This window comes from Nymphaea colorata, chromosome 6 (genome assembly GCF_008831285.2).
Source record: "Nymphaea colorata isolate Beijing-Zhang1983 chromosome 6, ASM883128v2, whole genome shotgun sequence".
NCBI classification, from domain to species: Eukaryota; Viridiplantae; Streptophyta; class Magnoliopsida; order Nymphaeales; family Nymphaeaceae; genus Nymphaea; species Nymphaea colorata.
In genome coordinates this window covers 1,375,608-1,398,263 of record NC_045143.1, presented here as the reverse complement: position 1 = coordinate 1,398,263, position 22,656 = coordinate 1,375,608, and the positions used below count along the sequence as shown (strand labels likewise).

Below are 22,656 nucleotides of genomic sequence, written 5' to 3'. Positions count from 1 at the left end.
AGGGCAAGTGTGGGCAACTGCCCACAAGAACCCAAGCATATGAAACTTTAAGGCAATTTTTATGGAATTGAGATTTAAGAAATGACATCCAATCAAATTCGGATCAAACTTAGTTTTAAATAAATATCTTATATCCGGTGCCTTTACGTTTGAAAAATTGGTCAGATTCAATTCAAAATTCGAATTAGGATCGAGATTCTTAGTACCAACGAACTCGAAAGGCCCTGTTTAAATTCCTCCTGTCATTATTGACCTCTTCCCCTGCTCTGCTGCTCCTCTCTTCCTAACTCCATGTTTGTTTGTTGGTGCCCATGAACCATAAAGCCTTGTTTTTACTTGATTAATGAGCAAAATAGAAAGATGAGTTAGGCAAGCTTTGAATCCTGTGAGTTAAGATGAGGTAGGGATAATCGTTCAGTGTGAAACAAAAGAGCCGCCCTGCCACAGCAGCCGGTTGGGTGCCTCCGTCATCGACGGGGAGCTATTGGGGAGGAGACCGTAGGGCCATGTTATTTTTTTTTTTAAATAAGTTATTGATTTATTTAAAAATTAAAAGAAATTATATTTAGGTAAAAATTAAAATTTCGAAAATATCCTCAAATTCCTACTCTCCATCCGTGGTAACCAGAACCTATTCCTCCATAGGTGGAAATGAAGATGCCTAGAATGACTGTGGAAGGAGAGGGGATAGCTAGAAGGGGAGGAATCAAAGAGGGGGCGAAGGGTTAGGGATATTCACCCATGCCATCGATTCCGTCGATGAACTCATCTCAAGGAATCAAAAGCTTCATGGAAAACAAGGGAGAGGAGACAAAAATAAGAAAAGTAATTTTTTTGTCTTATCTTATTATATTGAATAAAAATATTACGTTTTAACAGATCAGAGGTTTTCAAATGTAGCTAGTATATTAATAAAGATGATCATAGAAAAATCAGTGAAAATGGTTAAAAATAAATGATGTGCTAGAGGTGGATTCTTTCTGTATATAAGATCGTGAGAACGGTATTTGTTTAATAAATTAACCACGTTGATCCTCTTCCCGAGTGGATGGTTAGTCAAGCCAGCCGGAAATGGAATCGAGTCAATCGACAAACAGAGGAAAAGGAGATGAAGAGATGACGGAGCTCTAGGGGGCACTGGCCCTCTTTTTTTTTTTTTTTTGTCATTTTTTTTTTGTAATTGAACTCGATACTGATTTTTTTTTTTAAAAAAAGAACTTTTAACACACATACTGCTCAGGAGATTTCTTTCAGACTTTGCTACTGCCGAGCTCAATCCTGCCGTCCGCTCATATTGGAGAGGTGCAGAAAGGGAAAGGGAAAGGAAAGGCATGTGTTATTTGAACTAGCGATTGGCTGACTACCCCGCTACTTACCCAAGCCAGTGTACCATATAATATTGATAGAATCGAATAATAGAAGTAGTAAAAATTTTCATTCACATTAATTACTTGAGGATTATCTACTCCCAACCACTTTGAATTCGTCATTAACCTGGAAAAAGAACTGGTCAAACTCAGCATACAATTCCCTCACCGCATCATGCTTAATCAGCAAAAATCGCAAAAATCTGTAATTATAGATTGGCGGAGCCAAAACTTTCTCGTCAAAAGGTATTGTTTCTTTAATTTTCAAACTTTTAAGGGACACTCACATGTGAAAAGCTAAAAACTAGTAAAGCAAATTCTGTGAGCTGGAAATTACCCACAGCAGCCACGACGCGCTTCACCATTGATTGAGACGATCGAGTTGAAATGGGTGGAAACAACTCTGTTTTGCAGAAAAATAACAATTAATTAATTTTATTTAAAAGACTCATTCATTTCTAAAAAAGTAGGAAGTAGTAACCCATCTCCGAGGAAGCTTCTCGTTGGAATACTGCCTACTTTCTTTTGCTTTCTCAACCAGTTTTTCGCATTTAGCATAACTACTTTTTTATGATCGATTTTATTAAAATTGTTATCTGATCAGTATATTGAACACATATAGGGATCAGGCTATTTACTTTTAGCATAACTAATTTTTCTATTATGAATTTTATGAAACTGCTATTTCAGTTAATGTAATACATACAAATGCAAGTGTTCACTGTTCAATTCATTGTTACGTTTATAGTTAGAAATTTGGTCGTCTTCGTAAGAAAGCTCAGTTCAATACTATCTAGAAGCTCAGTTCAATACTATCTAGCGAAAATAACCTCATATATATATATATATATATATATATTTGGATTTGTTTTCTTAATTCAATACCTAAGTGGCCTTAATGATATGATTATCTTATCAAATAACCTTTTGATTGACTGTTATAAATGTTTAGACAATTAAAGATTGTGTTATTAACGCTCATGTGAAATTTAATACAATCAATTTACGCACACTATAAATATATGCTCGTATACAAATGATGAGAGCACGAGCGTGAAGCATGCTCCCTCTGATCTTCATAGAAGGCCCTTGTTTCAGTTAAAAAAGAATTATCACAGGACAGAGGAGAATAAATTACAAGAAGAACCAGTGGTTTCTACATGTTCGTGGTTGAGTCACTTTGTGAGCTTGTTCATCAAAACGGAAGCAAGAAATCCAAGGTTATTCCACAAAACAAATTTACATCACATAATCACCACTGAAACCCATTTCTCACTTGAGCTATCTGGCTGGTGGTAGATAGGAAGTCGACAGAAATGAGCTGGAAAATTCATAAGGAGATGATGATGAATGTTGAACCTCTGTAGATGGGGCATCAGTTTGTTGATAATAACTCTCTGTCTCGATAGCCTCCTTCAGTTGGTTTACTACATCACTCATGTGTGGCCTTGAATGAGATGGTTGAGAGGTGCATGACATGGCTATGTCTGCAACTTTCCACATGGAGTTCACATTATATTGCCCCCTCAGCTTAGGGTCTGCAACACCGTGGATGTCCCCCTAGTTAGTCTTGGTGTTACCCACTGAACTATATGAAAACGCTCTCCAGATACATCAAACACTGGAGGATATCCAGTCATGAGCTCGAAGAGAACCACACCGAAGCTATAGACATCGCTTTTCTTGGTGACCAGGTTTGTACTGTAGTACCTGCAATTACAGAAACTTTTGGATGTGAGAACTTGTTCACTTTTTTGTAATGAAAGAGTTACATTTTTCATTCTAATTTCTTTCCTACATTAGTCTCTCATCTTACAAAATCTTTTGATACTTTGTGACTTTGTTTAGAGGGATAATATATAACAGGAAAACTCATACTCAGGATCTATATATCCAGGTGTGCCGGCAACCACCGTAGATAGTTGTGTCACATCATCCTTTTGGCCAGCTTTTGACAATCCAAAATCAGCTACTTTTGCTTCCATTTTTGCATTCAAAAGAATGTTTGACGTTTTCACGTCCCTGTGAATGATTGGTGGATTACATCCGGAGTGTAAGTAGTCCAATCCTGCACTCAACAAACATAGGGTCAATTTTTCCAAAAATTTTAGTTGATAACCAGGAAGCATTGATAAGACAAGAGGGCTCTGCAATGGAAATAATGGAGATCTAGGACCTGTTGCAACGCTCAGTGCAACCTGAAGTCTGCTCGACCATGTCAGAAACGCAGATGTGCTAGTCTTTCCTGCAAGAGAGGAAACTTAGTATACAGAAATTAAGTTGAGTCGTTTTTTCAATTTGTGTTAGTTTGAATTTATATCTTTTATTACAACCTCATAGAGTTCTCTACTACCTATGATCACTTCAAACTACTAAGAGATATTAATCCTCTTTTCAAGGACAAACTGAGGTTGGGAAGACCCCTACCAGCTTATGCCAACAGATGTCAATCCCTCTATTAAGGTGGATGGATCTCTTGTTGGCAAATGGAAAATAAAAATTTATAAACAGACCCTTCTTTTTCAAGCATCTACACATTGTTGTCACTGGTCATGCTTCAACAATGGGTAATAAGCACTTGACCTTTAATCGAAGTTCTTAAGACCAGCAACGGTATGGTTCATGATCTCCATATCATGAGGCCACCAATACTAGACTGAAATACAGGCCTACTTGGCCAATATGACCTACCTGAGAGCAGCTGCCTTAGATTCCCACCACTCATGTTCTCATAGAGAAGAATCAGACGTCCACCTTCCTCACAGTAGCCAACAAAGGAGACTAAGCATTTGTGGTGAACTGTAACCAGTAGCTTCACCTAAAATGAGTAACAATTCAAAGTCACTAAACATATGTAATATGAACTGAAAACATAGTGAAGCCAAAACAGACCTCTGCTAGGAACTCCTTGGTTCCTTGTGACAGTGAATTCTTTAGCACCTTGACAGCAACTTCATGACCATTTTTAAGTCGTCCGTAGTATACATTGCCAGATCCTCCTTCACCAATTACTTTCTCGAAATTGTTGGTTATTTCCACGATTTCTGCATAAGGGAAACCATGCTTGATTTCTGGTTCTAGAAGAACCACTGCTGGTTTGCCAATGTCCACTAGCACATTTGCAAGAGAAATAGTCAGTGAATGGAAGTCCAAAGTTTAATATGAGGACTATGAAATTTCATTATAACTCCAAAATGGGACTTAAGGAATTCATATTACAGAACTTATTGTGGTCAATGCAAGAAGGGATTTCCAACTGAGCTCGAGTTAAACTTAGCATGGGAAAACCAAATCTGATTGTGCTTTTAAGGCACCTGATCGACCTGATGATGGTCTGATTCTATTGATCTATATGTCAAATCTAATACACTGCATGTATAATTCGGGTGACCAGAGGATTTTGAAGCCACATAAAATCCAATCTTCTAAAATATAAGATAGGTGAGAAGAGTAAGAGAATCAAGCTAGAACTTATACCAGATCGATTCAACTGAACTGCATTTCCAGACCGTTTCTTGAATATGAGAATTGCAATCATAACTAAGAGCAAGATGAACAAGAGCAAACCAGCGGTTGCTCCAGCTACTAAACCTGCACTGATCTTCTTCCCTGATCTGTTTGAATAGTCGCTTGAGTTTGAAACATTGTTGCCCGAAATGCTGCAAGAGGGAAATTTGGAAGAAGGTCACTACATGGGCACTAGCAAAAGAAAGAAAAATAACGAACCGATGTGTGGTGTTTACATACTGATCACCTACTTTAGGTTTATTATTGAATTCCTAGTTAGAGATGCGGGCAGTGATCCATTAAATTGATTGTCAGCCAAGTTTCTGCAGCATATTATGCACTTATAAGCAGCTGAAATTCGATGCAAGATTAATCGGGTGCAAATAAAACTGTTAGCTTTTTGCCGCAATTGCAACAATTATACAAACAAGCTTCTCAAAACTATATCCTGGTGAAAACCACACGATCTGTACTTACAACTGCTTCAGATTGGGAAGATTCCCAAGGAATTCAGGAATGCTTCCACTCAGGCTGTTGTTCTGCAAGTCACTATCAAACAAGAAAAACAATTACCATATAAATTTATATATGTTATTCAAGTCCTTAAAAAGGCACCAAAGTGATCACTTACATCGTCTGAAGAGCAGTCAAATTACTGAAATCCACAAGGGGGCCGGTGAGTCCATGACCACTCAGATACCTGCAGTGAGAAAAGAGTATCAGAATAAAAGACAGGACCAGTCTGACTGATTTCAGCTAATTCCGATGAGTGATGTCTGCTATTTGAAACCAACCCAAATTGGGAACCATTTTCGTGGGATCTTGAAAGAAGAGTCAAACAGTAATCTGATTCAGCTTCGGTGTATGGTTTTGTCAAAAAGGTAAATTCAAGTCCGAGATCCAAAGTGATTTGTGTGACTTTGCAGCGGCGGGTGCATGCCATTCTTGGGACCAAAGGGTGTTCAGTTTGGGCCAATGACCTCCTGGCCCTTGAGAAGCATTTTCAGCGTTGCATCAAGTGATGCATTTCTAAAAGCCTTCAGAGTAAGCATGATTATTCGGAACATGTGCACATTTTAAAAATATATTTTTTTATGAAGTAATGCCCTCTTAAAGCTTTATGAGAAGATAACAATAAAACTTACAGGGCAGTAACTCGAGGAGTGGAATCAGAGCTGCAGTTGAGCCACTCCCAGGCATATCCGACGGGAAGGCAAGGATCTCCGCTCCATTGCTGGAGTTGCACATAATTCTTCTGAAGCTCACTCAACGCCTTCACTGAAACCAACACCAACATCCAAAGAGGTAAGAGATGAGTTGAGAGAGAGAGAGAGAGAGATGGTAAGTTCAATATTGCATAAATTGGTTCCAACAGGATGTTGGGACTGGACAAACAGAGCTCAGACAGACAATTACAAAGGAGAGAGGACATACCATCTGAAGTCTCAGTACCAAGGGCCAGCCATTGTTCACCGAGCATAAAGAATTCAGCCGCATTGATTAGAGGAGGCAGAGAGGAGCCATCGGTTCTCACAAGTGTGAAGGTTGAACTAGTTGACAGAGCAATTTTAGGATGGTAAATCTCTTGCGCGTTCCCGTTTGAAACATCAATCGTCTTGGAATAGAATTTCTGGTTGTCCAAGAAGATGTCGAACGATCGGGTGGTGTTGACCGGCGACACTTCCACGAAATAGAAGGTGACGTAATGAGGCACGGGTAACGGCGAGTCAATGAGGGTAGGAATGGTCAGGTTAGATGCTAGAGTCGAGGAGGTCGTGATTGCCTGCCGAAGAACAGCAGCTGGTGGTTTATCCGTTACGCTTATCGTAGGGTTAGAGCCATCTCCGTTTAGGGGGCTTAACCCGAAACTTGCATAATTAGTAAAACGTCTCCAGATGCGATCATAGCCATCGTCTGGATACCTGATAAGAGAAAAGAAAAACCCAAAAATAAAAGGAAGGCGATGAGCAACATTCTCAGTTCAGCTTAAGGATTTCCTGGCTGCAAATCTTGAATTAACAGACAGCTTAGACAGGGACCGAGATCGAGTCTGATACGTTGTTGGGAGTTGGGGTGTAGCTTTCTGGTGTTTAATGAGCCTAAGTAACAAGAGGGATCCAATACTTGATTGGTTTATAATTGCATCGCTCGGACATCAACATTTACGACCTAAGTTTGGCGATGTCAATTCCGAGCTCACCGAGGTAGCTGGCATTAGGTTCGGCATGGGTCGACTGCTGTCAGAAAAAAACATGAATTTAAAAGCTTGTCGTTTGGTACTCACTAGTACTACCCCTCTCTTTCACATTCGAGAACTTTACCTGATAGGATTGGACGACGCATAGGCATATCTGCCCTTAACGTACAAAGGACGGTTGGTGTCCATGTCTTGATACATGGGTTGGTCCAGCTGCTTTATTTCAAGCGAGTTGATGAAGGGAACGTCATTAGGATTTGTTCGAATTCGAGCCAAACAGATGCTTACATCATCCGCTTTGGTGATGTATATCATCTCAAACAATTGATCATCATAGAAACTCGTGCTGGTTACGTTAACCGTTCCCCAAAAGTTTCCGTTGAAAAGAAGATTGAACGTCCGTGGCAACGACAGGCCGTCGTAGTTGCCGTAGACAAACCAAGCGCGAACAAGGATCTTGATGCCTTGGCCCACGCCAGGAAAGGAGTAGCAGTTCTTCTTTCTCTGATCAGGGAAGTACCGGAGAGTGGTGAGTGGTGAGATGAGTCTGTCGTCGTTCCGCACCGTCCCCGGTCGGCCTGAACGCACGTAGCGGTCATCGCCGACCCATGACATGCCATTGAAGCCCACAACGTCGACGCTTGTTCCGCAATCCACGTTCACAGGGACTGCGGCAGAGAAATGCAACTGAATGAACTGCTGAATGATATAATACTGCTGCATTCGTACTTTTTGATTAAGGTGATTCGGTGATATCAATGAAGTATATACATCATCGAAGAATAAGTGAGAAATGTTAAGAATGAAAACTGTTTATACCCGCCAAAATTATTACTGGTGAATGGAGAAAGATGTTAACAAACCCCTGAAAAAATTGTAAAAAAAAAAAATATTTGAACTTTTTCTCGGACTCCACAGGCAGTCCAACACAAGAGGACGACGAAGAGAAACGAAGGAGAAGGCGCTTACGCTGAGCAGATGCAGAGAAAGCATAAAGCGCCAGCAACAGAGGCAGCAATCCTCTCATGCAGTTCGCCATGATCAGTTGACCAAAATCCCTGCACTTCTTGGCTGTTCTGCCCTCAACATTCAGATGCAGGAGAGAGTGCAGGCTGAGTCTCACAAATATTTTATATAGTGAAGAGGGAGGGAGGGAGAGAGAGGGAGGAACGGAGCTTCCAAATTCAAGAATTTGTGGAGGAAGAAAGGCTGGTGCAAGGAAATGGCTGTTTGCTCAAGGCAAGTTGATGGAAGCGGGCAGCAGCCGCCTTCGGTCCGCCCCTTGACGCGCTCAAGGCCAGTTGATTCTAGATACATATGTTTATTTTTCTTTTCTTATTTGCAGTTGGTTCCGTGGGGAATCAATGACAAATAATTTGACTTTTGCATTTATTTGCATTTTCTTTGTGCAACTGTTTATAAGTTGTCAATGTCTTAACCACTTGTTCTGCTCAGAAATTTGATGCGGTCCTTATTGTACTGAGAGGTAGGCTATGACATAGTCTTCCAAATAATGCACGCAAAAGACTGGGTAATTTATGGCGTACTTATATGGTAGAGAAACCTGTCCACAAACAGGGGTTTTGGTTTTCTTTTTTCAGCAGATCAGCCTCATTCTTAAGGATGCAATCAAACAAGAAACGGAGGATCCTGGTGCGTTTTTCTCTTTTAAAGGGTGTATGTTTGGCTTTGACACAGCATCAAATATTCATGATTCTTTATTCCGGAAGTTGGTTATACGCAAACGGGGGATCCCCTGCTGTTGTAAAATTATAAACAGAACACTGTTCAAGGATACGAGAAATTAAGCAGGGTTGGTCCTTAGACTAAATTCCACAACTATGGTTAAGGACCATCAAATGATTAACAGTTAGTTTAATGTTATAGCCATGAACAAGTACAAAGGAAAGGGCCACCCATGAACAAGTAACTCGTCTTAATCATAAGGTGCAACAACGAGAGCACCATGTGTTAGATGTTACAAACTGTGACTTTCCATCGACATGGCCGGTCAATCAACAAGGTGGAAACTATGTGAAGGCTTCAGGGAGGAGGACAGTGACCTATAATGGCCCTACGAATCGAAGAATGACTTCCACTCAAGGAAATGGAAGTTGTAGACTTAGATGCAGAGGGAGCTGAGCTGCTGCCATTGATGCCTTCTCCCACATGCTTGTATGCCATTTGTACAGGACTTCTCTTCTCTAATGGTGTCATGAATCATTTCTCTCCACATGGGAGCCGTGGAGGTGACCCCGGCGGCTGTGGCGGTGGTGGTGGCTCCTAAACCTTCAATGCGTAACATGCCCTTCCTAAAATTTCTGTAATTTCTTTCTCTAAGCAGCTGTTATCTAGAATCAACTCCTAAACTTCTTTGGACGCTTTGTCAAGCAAAGGTGCCCCGAAAAGAAAGCAAGAATGTCAGATCAGAAAGGCATTTTGGAAGAAAATAGGTCTCCTTTGATAACACTAAAATTTATGTTACAGGAGGAAACGTTGCAGTTGTTAAAGATGATGTGGTGAGACACACTTAACTCCGAGTACCCATTACTCTCTTCTTGTGCCTATTTATAGATGGCCCTCAGGATATCCCAGCAATCCTTGGCTGCATGTCCCTTGCGATCACAGTACTGACAAACTATAGGACTCTTTCTGTTTCTTGCAACAGTGGTGTTAATGTTGTTATTGTTATTGGCTTCACTGTCGGTGCCATTTTGATTTGAACGACCATAATCTCTGTCTCGTCCACCATGGTAGAAGGATCTGTCTCGTCCTCTGCCATGGTCGACGAAAAGTTTTACTTGTGAGTTGTTATCTGTGGATGTCGTCTTGGGCTGCATGGCTTCTACCACCTTTTCTTGATCCCAAAGGAGCATATAAAGTTCTGGAAACCTCGAGATTGTATTCGACGAACTAGTGCTCACTGACTTAATCAGATTTTCATAGCCACTTGGAAGGCCGTTCAATGTAATCTGAATTAGTTCTTCGTCTGCAACATGACATTCAGCAGCAGCCAAAGCATTAGCTAAAAACATAATGCGATCTAGGTACGTTACCATGTCCCTCGATTCCTTCTTGATGAGGTACAGTTCTTTCTTCAGTAGCATAATGCGCATTGGTGAATGAAATCTGTAGGCTCTCCTTAGATCCTCCCAAGCTTTCTTGGCTATCTTAGCTCCTATAATTTGCAGAAGCGCATCCTCAGATATGGTCGCCATGACCCAGCTTAATACTAGCTGGTCATTTCTTCTCCATGTTTGATACTCGGGGATTGGGCTTCTCAACGCCTTCTGTTTCCTTGACAAATTCTGGTGGAGCAACAACGCTGCCATCAACATACATGAAAACATCTTGGCTCCGCATGATTGATTCTTGTTGACATCTCCACAGAAGGTAGTTGTCTTGGTTTAGCTTTACCGTGGCCAGAAAGGCTACGGCATCCCATTGGATCATGAAAGGGTTAGGTGCTGCCATGGAAGTAAGACTGGATGTTGAAGGAAAACAGTTTCGTTTCTCGTGTGTTGGAGGGTCTGATACCATGCGAAGGGAGCCAAATTAGAATACACAGGCAGTTTTCTGTATTGATTCTCAAACCTCCCCAAAAGGCTATACATAAATGACTAGATAGAGAGTCACAACATTAAAGCTTTACAGATGGTGATGCATAATTTGGAAAGTGTCATAGATTAGGATTGGCATAAGAAATCCGATCTTCAACGGTTTTGAAGTGTCTTGGCTTGCTTTATCTGCTTATAGTAGATTTCAGCCACGAACCAAGTCAACTACAGAAAAACTCATCTTTTGTTCAGTTGTCTCTAGATCTTGCTATTTTCACATTTTACACTTGAGCGTTACGACAGTTCAGGAAACAGGCAGTGACACATTTTTTGGAAAGGCTAATCTGATTCAAGATTAATATCGGCTGTTTCCGGATTTTGGGTATGAAGAAGATTTTCAGGTTTCATTTTTCGATTTTCAGTTTTCATTTTGCTTCACGATTGTCGCAGGATGGGCTAACTAATCTCAGAATAGAAGGCAAAATCACAAATCACGACTAATGGTAAAATTCTGTTATTTAATTGAACAAAATTTACGTATGCCAGAAAAAAATTAATAATAAGTTCAATATTTAGGTACATGCAGCGTATAAATGAAATTTTAGTATTCCCACTCTCTCTTTTGCCTTCTAAACATGCTTCTTGATTTTCGCATAAATAATTTTTTATTATCGAATTTAACGAAATTGTTATGTATGTATATCAAATGCATATCCGGAACAGGCTATATACTTTTAGCAAAACTAGCTACCTTTTTATGGTCAATTTTATTAATACATAAAACAAAAGCAATTTTTTCATTTTATGTTTATAAATAAAAATTTGATTATTTGGATAATAAAATTATTATTTGAATGTTACCTAGCGAAAGTATTTATTTTTACATAAAAAATAAGTACTCGACTACATCGTCGCAGATTATGTTATTAAACTTAGTCGCTTCTAATTTAGGAGGCATTCAGTGACTAGAAAAGTTTTGATGTATTTTACCGGGGACTGCAGATCGAAAAGAAAACCTAGCTTCCTATATGCCTGCTCTTTTGTCATCATATGGCTCTTCTTTTTCATACATGAACGAGTGGAAATGGGAGGAATTAAACCGTGTCTATATTCCATTGCTTTTTTTCTCCTTTGGTTCGATTTGAGAAACATTGAGTTTTCAAGTTCTTTCCCTTTCATAAGCACGTCCACACTCTGTTGACCTATTTCTCTCCCTAATCCAAGTAAAACTACCCTTTTATTTCCGTTAAGAAACAATTTTCACAGGAGAAAGTAGAATAAAAAATGGGAAGAAGAACGAGTATGAACCATTCCAATTAGCCCCATATAACTAAAATGTTCGTTGCTGAGACACTTTTGAGCTTGTTTACGGAAAAAGAAGCAAGAAGTAGATGGTCATTTCATAAGACAAACTTACATCATATGTAGACACCAATTAGGCCCCATAATTTGCCTGCTGAACCCCCTCATAAGTACAGGACATTTTTTATGGAAGGCTTTCTGGTGGTAAAAGTGAAGCTGATAGAAATGAACTGGAAATTTAACAAGAGCATGATAATGAATGTTGAACTCTGTAACTGAGGTAGTAAGTCTCTGCCTCCATGGCCTCCTTCAGTTGGTTTGTTTATTTCATCACAGCTAATAACGGATCCTTAACTAAAATTATGGATTTCAGAGCTTGGTTTGAAAAATGCACCCACAAAGAAGAAGGCAACATGGTCTGATTACCTACACGTTTTGGCTGGAAGATTTAGGTGACTTAGAGTTGCAAAAATACTCCTCATAGAACACAAGAGCCAGTCCCTTGTATGTAAGGTCAACTCATAGCTTCAACTCATGAGCACGATGATTGACAGAGGAGAATGTAAAAGAGGAGAATGTAAAAGAAGAAAGAGTACTGTGTACTATTATTCCATGCCTCATGTAACTAAAATGTTCATTGCTAAGGGCGGAGCTAAGATTTTCTTTAGGGGTGGACCGAACAGCTCAACCTCTCGATTTGGATAGGGCCAAACTGAATTTAAATTGAAACAATACATGGTGCAATTAAAATTTTTTAATTTGTTCAATGTAGATTTTCTTTTTTCAATTGGCTGGGGTGGGGCCATGACTTAGGTTGTCTTCTCCCTGCGTCAGGCCCTATGCTCAGTCACTTTTGAGCTTGTTCGTGGAAACAGAAGCAAGAAATAATCGTTTATTACACAAAACGAGTTTCCATCATATAAACACCAAGGAGACCTGTTTGCCTGCTGATTCCCCTTACAAATGCGGGACATTTTTTTTGTGGAAGGCTATCTGGCTGATGGTAGATACGAACTAGATAGAGATGAGCTAGAAAATTCATAAAAGGTTGGTGAACTTCGAACCTCTGAAGATGGGGTATCGGTCAGCTGTTGATAAGAAGTCTCTACCTCGAGGGCCTCGTTCAGTTGGTTCACCACATCGATCATGCTAGGCCTCCTATCAGAAGTTTCGGAGGTGCACGAGAGTGCTACATCTGCAACTTTCCACATGGAATTTACATTGTATTGCCCATTCAGTTTAGGATCCGCAATACTGTGGATTTCCCGTCTAGCTATTCTTGGTGTGACCCATCCAATTATATGAAAACGCTCTCCAGGCTCGGCAAATATTGGAGGACGTCCAGTTATAAGCTCCAATAGAACCACACCGAAGCTATAGACGTCGCTCTTCTGGGTGACCCGGTTCGTTCTGTAGTACCTGCAAGCACACAAACTTTATTATTGTGAAACTTTTTCTCCCTTTTTGCAATGAAAGGGATTCCATCTTTGATTCCTTTGGCTTCCAAACACTAGTTTCTCCCTCGAACATTAATTTTGTATTTTGAACTCTGTTTTGACATGGAATGAACTGATTCATGTTCGCATATAAGAAAAAACGTACTCAGGATCAATATATCCGGGTGTGCCAGCAACGGCAGTGGAAACCTGAGTCACATCGTCCCGTTGGCCAAAACTATATCGGCGTGGGTTGACGGCTACAGTTGGTAGATCCGCCCCCTCCTCTTTTTGGCCAGATTTGGACAGTCCAAAATCTGCTACTTTGGCTTCCATCTTTGCATTCAGAAGAATATTTGTTGTTTTCACATCCCTATGAATGATAGGCGGATAACAGCCCGAGTGTAAATAGTCTAATCCTGCACTCAAGAAACATATGGTCAGTTTCTGTAAAAAGGACCATTAACCCCAAGGAATTGATGAGACAAGAGAGATCTGCAGAGGAAATAATGGAGAACTAGGACCTGTCGCAACCCTCAGCGCGATCTTCAGTCTGATCTCCCATGTAATAAATGCAGATGTGCTACTCCTTCCTGCCAGAGAGAAAACATGGTATATAGTGTTAACTTCAATCACTTATTAGGTTGAAGTTATTTTTATTCTGATCATGTTCTCATCAAACTGATCAAAATAATGCTTTTTTCTTTTTTTCTTTTTTTCTTTTTTTGTTCTTTCCAAAGGCAAGCTGGGGTTACCAAAACCAAAAAGGCAAAATCAAGCATTACGTACTTGACCTCCTTAATTTTAAGAGTCTTAAGTCAATCCCTCCGTTAAGGTGGCTTGACTTCTTGTTGGCTAATGGAAACAGCAAACTCCTTAACAACAGTCACTTCTTTTTGCAGGACCTACTCATATTATTGTCACTGATCACGCTTACAGATGGGTATGAAGCAGTTCATGACCCCCTTTAAAATCCAATAACGATATGGTATCTCCACATCATTGGGCCACCAATATTTGGAATAGTTATATATAGGACTAGTTGCCCATGTGACCTACCTGAGAGCAGCTGCCTTAGATTCCCACCACCCATGTATTCATAGAGAAGAATCAGATTTCCACCTTCCTCACAGTACCCAACAAAGGAGACTAAGAATCTGTGGTGAACTGTCATCAATAGCTTCGCCTAAAATGATAGCAAACAATTCATAGTCGTTGAACACGTATATTATAAACTGAGAGTCTAATAACTTAAAAGAAGACAAACCTCTGCTACGAACTCCTTGGTTCCTTGTGAGAGTGTATCTTTTAGCACCTTGACAGCAACTTCGGACCCATTTCTAAGTCGACCATAGTAGACATTTCCAGATCCCCCTTCACCAAGGACTTTCTCAAAATTGTTGGTGATTTCCACAATCTCAGCATGAGAGAAGCCATGCTGCTTGATCTCCGGTTCTAGAAGAGCCGACCTTGGCTTGGCTAGCACATTAATTTTGATAGAGTTAGTGATTAGTGTATAAATAAAAGTCCAACATCTAAAACATGCCCATGAAATGTTTTTTTTATTCCAACAGGGGAGGTGCGATTTGCGTGCTCTTGAGTTAAACTTAGCACGGGAACATGAGATCCTATTAGGCATTTAGGCCACCCATGATCGACCTGATCTAGGAGAAATTGTGGATCTGGTTACTTAAGCTATGAGCAACTCCAAAACTTGTCCAAATCCACATGATGTTTCGATGGCAATAATATCTTGAAAATTTAATGCGATCGATGATTTTAAATCCAATATTCCGACCCGATTTTTGGAGACACATAAGATCCAATCTTCTGAAATTTTAGAAAAGTGAGAGGAAAAGACAAGCTAAGCCTTATACCAGATGCATTGGCAGGCCGCTTCTTGAAAATGAAGATGGCAAGCATGACCAACAGCAACAAGAACAAGGTCGAACCAATGGTTCCTCCAGCTATTACACCCACATTGCCCTTCTTCTCTGCGCTGCCGGCAAAGTCACTTGAGTTGCCTGAGAAATTGTTGCCCGAAATGCTACAAGCGGAAAATTTGGAAGGTCACCTGGGGCACTGACAAAAGACTGAAAAGAAATGAATCAGATGATCGCGTACTTTAGGTTCACTATTGAATTGCTAGTTATAAGTGATGCCGGCAGTGATCCATTAAATTGATTGTCTGCCAAGTTTCTGCAGTATATTATACACATGTGAGCAGCTGAAATTTGAAACCAGGTGAGTAAGGTTCAAATTAAGTCCTTAGCTCTTGTAATAGTTGCAAAAAATTTGGAAACAAACATCTTAGAGGGAGAGCTAGCTATAACTTCGTGAAATATAGGGCTGCTCTGTACTTACAACCGCTTCAGATTGGGAAGTTTCCCAAGGAATTCGTGAATGCTTCCACTCAAGCTGTTGTTATGCAAGTCACTGTCAAACAAGATAAAAAATAATTACCAACTTCATATATACGAAGGACATCCCTAAAGAAGGCCCTAGAAGTGATCACTTACATTATTTGAAGAGCAGTCAGGTTGCTGAAGTCCGCAAGGGGGCCGGTGAGTCCATAACCACTCAAAAACCTGGGAAAGGAATATGATCAGAACGAAATACAGGACCAGTCAGATTGGTTTGAGATTGCGATGAGGCGTGCCAATATTGGATCAGTATTATTTCGAAACTGATCCAAGTCCAGAATTATTCAGTCGTATCCAGTAAAAAGGAGATCGAAATAGCAATCTTGATGATTGATCAGCTTCAGTGTATAGGTCTGTGACCAAATTGAATCCAGGTCTGAGGACAACCGAGGATCTAATTTTACCCACCCCCAAACTACTCGTTTTTTAGTTAATTAATCTAACATTCAAAACGAATAAATTTTGATGCTTACGCTTGGCTTTCCATTCACAGGCAAAAATCAAAATGTAACCTTATTTTTTGTTATTCAAAACTTGAGTAGATTTTAGTTTATAAAACTTTCACTAGTTTTTAAACTGTTAACTTAGAAACAGTATTTAAGAAAGCCAACATGGGCCAATTGATTCAAATATCATTTCTTAAAATGGTTCAGCTCTGATAACAAATTAATGACCTGCACCTTAAAATCCTGTACATGAATGGTAGTGCAAAAGAACATGGAAGAAATGCTGTCCACTTACTCAGAAGATTAAAAGAAAAAAAGAGGTAAGGGAGCATCTGTTAAAAAGAAGATCGTGCTTTCGAAAAACATTGCTAGAACACATGTTAGGGACAATAGTAACAGAAGGTTAAACCAGACAAATTCTGTAAATTCATGGGACTCCGTAACAAGTGTTTCATTAATATATTCCTTTTTTTAAGGCAGATCTATGAGACAACAACAATAAGTTACTATTGCCAAATTAAGAGAAGAGATATCTTGAAATCGAGAACCGGTAGGCCCAAGTCTATGTCCCGAAACAATGGTTAAAGCTTGACCACGCCCCAAGTCAAGTCTTAAGTTATGCCGAAATAATTTGATACGAACAATCATCGTTTAGAAGCATGTCGAATGTCCGATTGTTGAATCTAAAAATAACATTAGGAAACATAATTTCTTGACAAATGTTCTTAAAATATCCATGAGAAGAAATCTATAAACTTACAGTGCAGTAACTCGAGGAATGGAATCAGAGCTGCAGTTGAGCCACTCCCAGGCATAGCCGATGGGAAGGCAAGGATCTCCGCTCCATGGCTGGAGTTGCACATAACTCTTCTGAAACTCACTCAATGCCTTCACTGTGAACCAACACCAACATCCAAAGAATAAGAAGACATAAAAGAGGGGAAGAGGGAGATAGCGAGAGAGAGAGGACATACCGTCTGAACTGTCGGTTGCAGCGACGCCCCAAACAGGACCGATCATATAGAACTCTGCCGCGCTTATTGAAGGGGGCAGAGTGGAGCCTTTGGCTCTCACCAGCGAGAACACTGAGCTAGTCGAGAGTGAGATGTTGGGGTTTTGAAGTTCCAACACAGTCCCGTCTGGAACGATTGTCTTGGCATAAAATTTCTGATCGTCCAAGTAGATGTCGAACGACCTGCTGGCGTTGGCCAACATCTCCACGAAATAAAAAGTAACGTAATGAGGCGCCGGAGACGGCGACCCTATGAAGCTGGGGACGGTCATGTTAGATGCTAGACTGGATGATGGCGTAATTGCCTGCCGCAGAACAGCGGCCGGTGGTCTGTCTGCTAGGTTGGAGATCGGGTCAGAACTCCTCCTCACCGGACTTAACCCGGTTGTTGAATAGTTGGTAAAAGGAAACCAGAGTCGATCATAGGGATCATCTGGGTACCTGCAAAAAAATATTGGCCTGAGACCGGAAAAGAGAAACCATGCAAGAATATATAGATTCACAAGGTTAGAAATAATTGGGTGGAACCATTTCGAATAAAAAAGGGGAGACAAAGTTATCTTGTGAAACTTTAGATTAATTCACATGCAACCAAATCCCCCTTCCTCACTGAATGGAGTCGGCGTAGTAGGGCGGGCCATGATTTTTTGTGCCATCTTAAACGCAATGGCCTTTCAAATCACATAATTCCTCGTGCAAAACTCAAGTCCAAAAGAGAATTCCAGTCTAAGGTTTTTTGCTCGATTGAAAAAGGAAGGCCAATCTCACACTTATAGACAATATCCCAGAAGTAAATATCTCTAAAAAAATATGCAAATCAACGGTGAGATATATCCCGATAAACAAAAAAAAAAAACACAGTAGTAGAAACGGTAACACACACCTCACAACGGTTGTTGATGCATAGGCAAATCTGCCGTTGACGTACAGGGGCCGGTCGGTGTCCATGGAAGCATACATGTCATCTTCCAGCTTCTTTATTTCAAGAGAGTTGATGAAGGGAACGGCGTTGGGCTTAGTACGAGCCAAACAGACACTAACGTCTTCAACTTTGGTGACGTGGACCATCTCGAAGGCTGCAGAACCATTATCTCCCGAAGGAGACACCGTCGCCCAGGGGTTCCCATTGAAAAGAAGATCAAATGTTGGTGGAGAGGACAAGCCGTCGTAGTTGCCATAGTAAAACCAAGTGCGAACAAGGATCTTGATGCCTTGGCCCACGCCAGGGAAGGAGTAGCAGTTCTTCTTTCTCTGATCAGGGAAGTACCGAAGAGTAGTGAGTGGCGCTATGCGGTTGTGGTCGATCCTCACCGTCGCAGATTGGCCCGACGTTACATACTGTTCGTCACCGACCCATGTCATGCTCAAATATCCAGCAGTTTTGCCGGTGGTTCCGCAGTCAACGTTCAAAGGCACTGCAAAATTTAAGTAAATCACGGAATGGACATGTGAATATTATTCTAACTAAGCATCTATTTTGTGGCTTCCCCAAACAACTTATTCGTTATGTAGAAGATGTTTCTGGGTACAAGAAAGTGAGATAGGTCTTCTTGCTGTTGTGCGATTCAAACTCAATTATTGTATTGGTAGAGAATTTTTTCTTCGAGATCCTGTGAATTGTCAAGAGTTCGACACAGAGAATGCGCCTTCTAGGCATAGAGTCCGTCTACCAGATAGTGGTTCCTGCTACAAAGTTTGAAATTTTCACAGACCTCAGCCTCTTATCTTGATCTTACGGAAACACGTCAATGATTTTAATGGCGATAATGAAAAGCAACGGAAGAAACTCTACGTTTACTGAGACAGAAAAAGATCGAAGAAAGTGGCTTTTGTAGGAGGACGACGTGAGGGATGCAGGAGAAGATGCTTACGCTGGGCAAAGGCGGAGACGACGGAAAGGATTAATAACTGAGGCAGAAGCAATCGCCTGCAGTTGGCCATGGTCAGTTGAAGAAGGCGGACTTGTTTGGGGTTTTCAGTGGTTCCTTTACTTTTGCTGCCAATTGCAGAAAGCAGAGGGTGGATTCCGTGACTCCAAATCTCTGACTCTCCGAGTGATTTTAACGAAGAGGGAGAGAAAGAAGAAAGAAAGAAGGCGTTGACTTCATAAATTAGGTAAACTGCAATGTAATGCAAGATCCCAGAAAGCAACACGCCATTCCTGCAAACGACGACTTTTCCACGTTCCTAATTGAGTTTATGATTTCCGTTCTGAACGGAGTTGATGCTTACAGAGTTCAAGTCATGGGCGAAGTGTCGCTGTGCTGGTTAAGTGGATAAGTTCTCCCCTCTCTTACTCCCACTCTCTACATATAAATAAATAAATAAATAAATATATATATATATATATATATATATGATCTGCGCTATCTAAAATATTTAATAAGATTAAGTCTAAAATGACGTCAATAAATGGAATAGGGAAGGCATAACAATAGCAATCCAAATTTAAATCTGATCAGATGTCATTTATTATATCCGAATCCGATCCAAATTCTCGATCGCATATCAGTTTTTTTTTTTCGTATACAATTTGTTTTATGCCGTTTGTCAGATGCCAGATCTTAATAGGATTTATTGACATTCCAATCCAATAGGCTGTTTCCCATTTTCCTTTTTCTCTTTAAAGTTTCTAATGTCTCTAATGCAAGAAAGCCACACTAAGGTGAGAGGCTTTGCCACCCCGAGACGATGAAACTCTATTATCACACTTTACAACACACAAATTCCAAACCAAAGGACTGTTACCGACTCCTTTAAGCATACATTAAACCTCCTGCCCGTTCATCTAATACCATATTCATATCTGTCATCTAAATCTAATACCATGTAGCATTGTTCCAATCTCTAGGGGAAAAGCGTCATACTGAATGGTGATAAAAAGATCTCCATCATTCCAGCTCAATTCATATAATAGGCCACTTCCCTCGTCCTTCAGTTATCCCCTTCAACCGTCTCTGCCATCTCCTGTCGCTAAAAAAAACATTCAACTCTTCTCCTTTCTGCAAAAAACTAGTGCCCCAAAAAAGATGACTCAATTGTGATCCAAATTTGGTTCACATCTCTATATCTACCTCTTTCTTGTACCATGACTGCTTCCACTATTCGAATACCCCTTCAAGTCACTGTGACAATGAAGGCATGAGGGTCCGTCCATGTGGCAGCCAACGAGAGGTTGCCTACCTTGGTCAGTAAAAAAAGCAAAGGTTTGTAGATGCTTTAGAAGTGAATCTGCACATCTTGTTTCACTGCAGTCAGGTGGTAAAGTAGATCAGGTGTTTTGTGAATTGCTTCTGGCAGAAACGATATCCTCATCTTAATGTAGACCAGGAGATTGATGCTCGGTCCCATTGCAGGGAGGAGGTCGGGGCAATTTGGCCGAAGGGAGGTTGAATTGTTCCTGGTTTTGACTAAGGATGTGCCGAGGGAGTTAATGGACTGCAAGTCATGAATCACGATGGGGCTAACATTATTTCTCTCTCCCACTCTCGCACACATTGAAGGCAGGAGGATGGTTGACATTATTACTTCTCTCACTTCCTTTATTACCGATGACATTAATGTTTCTCTCCCATACATTAATTAGTAATTACTCTTTCTTCTTCCTCACAGTTTCTCTTCTCTCTTTTTCTTTTCAATCTATCCTCTATAATTTATGTGCCTCCATTTTGAAGTTGGCGGCAACTTTTCGTTTGCTTGTTTGAAAATCAAACAAATGTGCCTACGAGTCGAGTGGAACTCTAAAAATGCATAATTAAAGTTGAGCTCAAGCATGACAAGTTGAAGTCGATTAGATATTTTAGTATTTGGCTCTACGTGGCCTAGCTCCAACTCAACTAGAACCATGTTTGGCTCTACCTGCAACTCAACTAGAACCATGTTTGGCTCTACCTGGCCTAGCTCCAACTCAACTAGAACCATGTTTGGCTCGAACTCAATTAGGACCATGTTCAACCCTACCTCTATCTTCCTCTTGCAACTAACGGCACTTCAAACATAAAATACAACAAAATAAATGTACATTGATCATCCAATTGTCCAATTGCAACAGTTGCAATGGGCCTCATGCCACGTGATTGGGTAGTTGCAATGACCTCGCTTCTTCTTTTCTTTTATATATATATATATATATATATATACGAACAGCTGTGCTCATTGATTTCCTTCTTGGTCTCTGATCTATACTCCCCTTACATTTTATGACAAAAGCATTTTCGAGGGCTCTCGCTCTGATCTGGGTTCTCCGGCCATCATGAAAGCCAAGAGCCACCAAATTGTATGTATGTTGAAGATGAAGTGACGAGAGAGAAGGGAAGTTATATATGTGTCGTCTACATCTACTCAATTACTTTATAATTTTGGTTTATCAATTTTTCCTTCGTTCTCGAATAGGCAAATAATACTTCTTCATTTTAATCAACTATGTTTACATATACCAGTACAATTTTTTTTTTTTTTCCAGTGAGCAGGAGGAAATCCCATTATTCAAGGAGATTTTTAAGTAGAGCCATAGAGGATTCATAAGTGCCTACTTACGTTACCAATTAAGCTATGGAAAAAAAAAAAACGGCGTTTCAGCAAGAAGTTGAAGCAAGAAATGTGGGAGAAGATGCTTACGCTGGTCCGATGCAGAGACGGCAGAAATAGTCAAAATCAGTGGCAGAAGAGCTCTGATGGAGTTCGCCATCACCAGTTGAAGAAAATACCTCCACCATTGGGCTGTCGACGAGTTCGAGCGGTTCCACATTTGCTGCCGACTTCACAGAGGAGAGAGTGCGGGAGGAGTTCAAGGGGGTGTGGTATTTCCAGATTTATACAAAGAAAAGGAACAGAAAGACTGACACAGTCAATAAGATTCTAATATCTCAGGCCCCACATTCACCTAACGAAACGAAAGTGATGTCCAAGAAATAATGAGCTGAAATTGAATTGGTACAAGCAAGACGCATTAAAGTAAAGGAAATACTGAAATTGACCAAGTCTGGATACTAGAACTCCCTTACAAATGGGACCTAAGTTTTTTTTTTTTTTTAAATAGAGAAGAAGTGGGTCTGTGAATCTAAATTCAATTGTGCAAAATCCAAATATATCTAGGTCTAGTTGCATAGATCTAGATCTTTTTTAGAGGTTTGATCTTTACTTGGATCCTCCTCATATTAGAGTTACACATTGGATTCAAGTAAAATTACAAATGATAATTAAAAAACAAACACACAAGGATCTCATACCTTTAAAAGAGTGTCTGAATAACACTCCAAATCAAGGTTTTGAAGGCAAAATCTGGTTTTGCCTCCAAAATCGGGTTTTTGGAATGTTTGGGTGCCACCAAAATCGGGTTTGAAGAAAACCCAATTTTAATAAAACCTAGTGTTGTAAAAGAAAGTGAAAAACCTGACCTCCTCATATTAT

General features: G+C 40.3%; 2 protein-coding genes and 1 pseudogene across 5 annotated transcripts; all 3 read right to left on the bottom strand.

Moving 5' to 3' along the window:
* Positions 1–2,476: 2,476 nt before the first annotated feature.
* LOC116255873 (probable LRR receptor-like serine/threonine-protein kinase At1g51810) lies at positions 2,477–8,159 on the bottom strand (annotated as a pseudogene).
* Positions 8,160–9,635: 1,476 nt separating this feature from the next.
* LOC116255872 (uncharacterized) lies at positions 9,636–10,289 on the bottom strand. The gene has a single exon (XM_031631952.1). It carries the CDS (start codon positions 10,287–10,289, stop codon positions 9,636–9,638), a length of 654 nt encoding a protein of 217 aa, XP_031487812.1.
* A 2,517-nt stretch (positions 10,290–12,806) lies between these two features.
* Positions 12,807–22,020, bottom strand: LOC116255680 (putative leucine-rich repeat receptor-like serine/threonine-protein kinase At2g04300). Of its 4 annotated transcripts, none has more exons than XM_050078350.1 (14): positions 21,865–22,020; positions 18,777–18,933; positions 18,131–18,662; positions 17,210–17,688; positions 16,996–17,128; positions 15,886–15,954; positions 15,731–15,802; positions 15,491–15,565; positions 15,244–15,413; positions 14,634–14,845; positions 14,426–14,552; positions 13,891–13,959; positions 13,533–13,785; positions 12,807–13,349 (listed from the first exon to the last, which is right to left on the bottom strand). In XM_050078350.1, the coding sequence occupies exons 3-14, from the start codon at positions 18,607–18,609 to the stop codon at positions 12,920–12,922; spliced, it is 2,568 nt and encodes an 855-aa protein (XP_049934307.1). In that variant the 5' UTR covers positions 18,610–18,662; positions 18,777–18,933; positions 21,865–22,020; the 3' UTR covers positions 12,807–12,919. The 4 variants fall into 4 exon arrangements, with proteins under 4 accessions (XP_049934307.1, XP_049934306.1, XP_031487444.1 ...); XM_050078349.1 differs by lacking the exon at positions 21,865–22,020 and adding an exon at positions 19,119–19,233; XM_031631584.2 differs by lacking the exon at positions 18,777–18,933.
* Positions 22,021–22,656: the final 636 nt, after the last annotated feature.

What these genes read in the sequence shown, in the direction of transcription:
- LOC116255872 (XM_031631952.1), bottom strand. Translation starts at nt 10,289, where the DNA reads ATGGCGACCATATCTGAGGATGCGCTTCTGCAAATTATAGGAGCTAAG.
- LOC116255680 (XM_031631584.2), bottom strand. Translation starts at nt 21,994, where the DNA reads ATGTGGAACCGCTCGAACTCGTCGACAGCCCAATGGTGGAGGTATTTT. An exon ending in AATTCAATAGTGAACCTAAA is followed by an intron (nt 15,414 to 15,490) that starts GTACGCGATCAT and finishes TTCCGCTTGTAG; the next exon opens with CATTTCGGGCAACAATTTCT. An exon ending in CCCGGATATATTGATCCTGA is followed by an intron (nt 13,350 to 13,532) that starts GTACGTTTTTTC and finishes GTGTGCTTGCAG; the next exon opens with GTACTACAGAACGAACCGGG.